The sequence below is a fragment of the Cololabis saira genome, chromosome 10, assembly GCF_033807715.1.
Source record: "Cololabis saira isolate AMF1-May2022 chromosome 10, fColSai1.1, whole genome shotgun sequence".
In the NCBI taxonomy this organism is placed as follows: domain Eukaryota; kingdom Metazoa; phylum Chordata; class Actinopteri; order Beloniformes; family Belonidae; genus Cololabis; species Cololabis saira.
This window is the reverse complement of record NC_084596.1, coordinates 1,322,472-1,326,837: the sequence shown is the minus strand read 5'-3', so window position 1 is coordinate 1,326,837 and position 4,366 is coordinate 1,322,472. Positions and strand designations below refer to the sequence as shown.

Sequence of the window (4,366 nt, the reverse complement as noted above, 5' to 3'; positions counted from 1 at the left end):
TCTGTGAAGCTCCTGAAGTACGCAGACGACCACCATCATCGGCCTGATCCGGGAGGGTGACGAGTCAGACGGGAGGTGGAACAGCTGGTCCACTGGTGCAGTCGGAACCACCTGGAGCTGAACCCGCTCAAGACTGTGGAGTTGACAGTGGACTTCAGAAAAAACCCACCGCCACTCCCCCCCCTCACCATCCTCAACAGCACCGTCTCCTCCACAGACTCCTTCAGGTTCCTGGATCCACCATCCTCGGGACCTGAAGTAGATCACCCACATCAACTCCGTCAGAAAGAAGGGGAAGCAGAGGTTGTACTTCCTGCGGCAGCTCAGGAAGTTTAACCTGCCACAGCAGCTGCTGATCACCTTTTACTCTGCCATCATACTGTCTGTTCTCTGCTCTTCCATCACTGTCTGGTTCAGATCAGCCACCAAACTGGACAGGCACAGACTGCAACGGACTATCAGGACTGCAGAGAGGATAGTTGGGACTAACCTCCCATCTATCCACGACCTGTACCGGTCCAGGACCAGGAAACGGGCAGGTCGAATCTCTGCCGACCCCTCACACCCGGGACACCGCCTGTTCCAACTCCTCCCCTCTGGACGGCGCTACAGAGCTCTGTGCGCCAGAACCTCCAGACACAGGGACAGTTTCTTCCCGCAAGCGGTTGCTCTGATGAACTCTCACAACTAACAGTCTCAGAGTAACCAAACACGTGCAATAAAAATCATCCAGCACCCTCTTTAATAATCATGTCTGCCTCACTCTGCTGCACCTCTCACTTTTGTATTTCTTTTGTATATTTTCTTTCTTGTATTTTTTGTATAATTTGTCTGTTAAAATTGTAAATAGGTTATACTTATTCTTATTTTTATTCAGAACTTTGCTTCTCACTACCTCAAACTGCTGCACCTTTAAAATGTTTATACTGTACATAGAAATACCACATTTGTTTATTGTTTATTTGTTTATTGTTTATTTTTAATACCAAAGAGCAAAATTACCGGAGTCAAATTCCTTGTTGGACAATGTTCGAACCTGGCCAATAAAGCTGATTCTGATTCTGATTCTGATGATATCTCTTTAATCTCCTCTGCAGACTGAATGGCTGTCACCTCTCAGGGAACATCTGTCCAATTCTGTCCTCAGTTCTCAGCTCTCAGTCCTCCAGTCTGACAGAACTGGACCTGAGCAACAACGACCTGCAGGATTCTGGACTGGAACAGCTGTGTCCTGGACTGGAGAGTCCACACTGTCACCTGGAGTCTCTCAGGTCAGGATTCATTCAAGTCTTCTCCAGTTCCAGAAAACATGCTGCTACACGTGTCTGCAGCAGGACACTTGAGCAGAGGACATGCATAGACCTGTGTTGTGTGTCTGCAGCAGGACACTTGAGCAGAGGACATGCAGCAGACCTGTGTTGTGTGTCTGCAGCAGGACACCTGAGCAGAGGACATGCATAGACCTGTGTTGTGTTGTGTGTCTGCAGGCTGTCAGGCTGTCTGATCTCAGAGGAAGGAAGTTCTTCTCTGGTTTCAGCTCTGACCTCCAACCCCTCCCACTTGAGAGAGCTGGACCTGAGCTACAACCATCCAGGAGAGTCAGCAGGGAAGCTTCTGTCTAGACTGGAGGATCCCCGCTGGAGACTGGACACTCTCAGGTAGGACACTCTCAGGTAGGACACACTCAGGTAGGACACTCTCAGGTAGGACACTCTCAGGTAGGACACACTCAGGTAGGACACTCTCAGGTAGGACACTCTCAGGTAGGACACACTCAGGTAGGACACACTCAGGTAGGACACACTCAGGTAGGACACTCTCAGGTAGGACACTCTCAGGTAGGACACACTCAGGTAGGACACTCTCAGGTAGGACACACTCAGGTAGGACACACTCAGGTAGGACACACTCAGGTAGGACACTCTCAGGTAGGACACTCTCAGGTAGGACACACTCAGGTAGGACACACTCAGGTAGGACACACTCAGGTAGGACACTCTCAGGTAGGACACTCTCAGGTAGGACACACTGCTGGGTGGGTGGTGGTATTATGGTGGTACATGTGTGGGGGTTTTCCTCCACCTCAGGTGATTGCTAAGGAGTGGGATGTTATTTAGCAGATACAGGAGTGTCCAACAGGTGATGGGGTGGGGGGTGTAGTGGATACGGGAGTGTCCAACAGGTGATGGGGTGGGGGGTGTAGTGGATACGGGAGTGTCCAACAGGTGATGGGGTGGGGGGTGTAGTGGATACGGGAGTGTCCAACAGGTGATGGGATGGGGGGTGTAGTGGATACGGGAGTGTCCAACAGGTGATGGGGGGGGGGGTGTAGTGGATACAGGAGTGTCCAACAGGTGATGGGGGGGGGGGGGGGGGGGGGTGGGGGGGGGGGGGTGTAGTGGATACAGGAGTGTCCAACAGGTGATGGGGGATGTAGTGGATACGGGAGTGTCGGGGAGTGTCGGGGCTCTGACATCTATGACATCTCTGAGAGAGACTGAGCTGGTCTGACCCTCCTCCTCCTTCCAGGGTGGAGCCTGCTGGACAACGATGGCTAACACCAGGTCTGAGGAAGTGTAAGTGTGTTTTTATTCAACCATCTTCACTCCTTCATGAGTCCATCAGTGATCAATAACTGATCAATAATAACTGCAGCTGCTTGTTTGTTCTCTCCATCAGATTCCTGTCAACTCACCGTCGACACAAACACAGTCCACAAACGCATCAAACTGTCTGACGACAACAGGAAGATGACACGTGTGAGGGAGGATCAGTCATATCCTGATCATCCAGACAGGTTTGATGGTGTTTATCCTCAGCTGCTGTGTGGAGAAGTTCTGACGGGTCGCTGTTACTGGGAGGTCCAGTGGAGCGAACGTGTTAATGTATCAGTGAGTTACAGAAGAATCTGCAGGAGAGGAAACTCTGATAACTATAGGTTTGGAGAAAACGATCATTCCTGGAGTCTGGACTGTTATCCAGGTGATCAGTACCGTGTCCGTCACAATAACAGAGGAACATTCATCTCCTCCTTATATCCATGTCCAGCCTCTGGCAGACTAGCAGTGTACGTGGACGTTCCTGCTGGAACTCTGTCCTTCTATGAAGTCGTCTCTGACAGACTGATCCACCTCCACACCGTCAACACCACCTTCACTGGACCAATCTGTGCTGGATTTGGACTCTGGTCCAGGTCCTGGCCTGGTTCCTCAGTGTCTCTGTGTCCAGTTTAGTCTCCAGAGTCTCCTGTCAGAGAAACTGTCTCTGTTGGATCCTGGACTTGGACTCTGGTTCTGGTTCCTCAGAGTCTCCATGATGATGATGATGATGATGATGATGATGATGATGATGATGATGATGATGATGATGATGATGATGATGATGATGATGATGATGACGATCACCGTTTGTTTATTTTTTTTGGGGTTTATTGTGTTTTTATTTGATATTTTTCACCTGTAAATACTATTATTTACTGGAATGTTGACGTTTGATCATAAATTAGATTTTCACCTCATTATTCTTGTTTTATTCTTGATTCTGACTCTGTCTGGGGGCGGTTTAGAAATGTAAATTCCTCATTCACTGGACCCACAACTTTCACACGCTCATCCATTTTCACTTCTCCGCTACTATTATTATCTGAACTAATTAAAATAAAATCTAAGTACAATTTGATTATGACACTTGATTCCAAATGTAGTTTTTTCAACAAATTGTAGTATTTTCTCCTAAAACGTGGTTTAGCGGTTAATAAAGCATCCAGTTATCAAATGTTCATAAACAGACATAACTGTGCTGGCGTCTGATTTATAAACATCATCATTTCATCTGGAATAACCAGAGTGTTAAATATCAGGGTTCAGGTCTCCCCTGGGACCGGGGACCGCTGGAAAAACCACTGAAAAAACCATAAAGCCTCAAACTCACCGGACCAGAGAAACCGGAGAAACCGGAGGAACATTTTTCAAAGGTATCTGTTTTATTTATTTATTTATCTATCTCTTATAATGTTTTTTATTATTTTTTTTATTGTTGTGGACTGATTATTTTTTAGCCTTAATCCTTGAACTTTGATCTTTTTATACATTGGATACATTCTATGTTGTACGTCAGGGGGCATTGGTCTCCCAGTTTGTATTTTTTGGTCTTGCTTGTTTTTCAATCAAAATGTCAAAGCACCTTGTATTTCATGTACCTGGATGAAAGGTGCTATATGAATCAAATGTGATTGATGATTGAAGTTCAGCTCGGTGAAAGTAGTTCATCACTTCTTCTCTGAAACCAAAGGTTTTAGTGTGATCATAAATGAGATTTTTTTTATCTCATTACTTGTAGTACTTTTTTTCGGCCACCAGATGGAGCC

General features: G+C 47.0%; 1 protein-coding gene across 1 annotated transcript in view; it reads left to right on the top strand.

The window, feature by feature from the left end:
* LOC133451734 (NACHT, LRR and PYD domains-containing protein 3-like) overlaps positions 1-3,063 on the top strand; it is a 43,568-nt gene extending 40,505 nt beyond the window's left edge. The window contains exons 6-9 of the mRNA XM_061730876.1: positions 1,098-1,271; positions 1,488-1,644; positions 2,820-2,891; positions 2,983-3,063. Coding sequence (XP_061586860.1) covers positions 1,098-1,271; positions 1,488-1,644; positions 2,820-2,891; positions 2,983-3,063 — 484 coding nt within the window. The remainder of the gene's footprint in view (positions 1-1,097; positions 1,272-1,487; positions 1,645-2,819; positions 2,892-2,982) is intronic.
* The last annotated feature ends 1,303 nt before the right edge of the window (positions 3,064-4,366 follow it).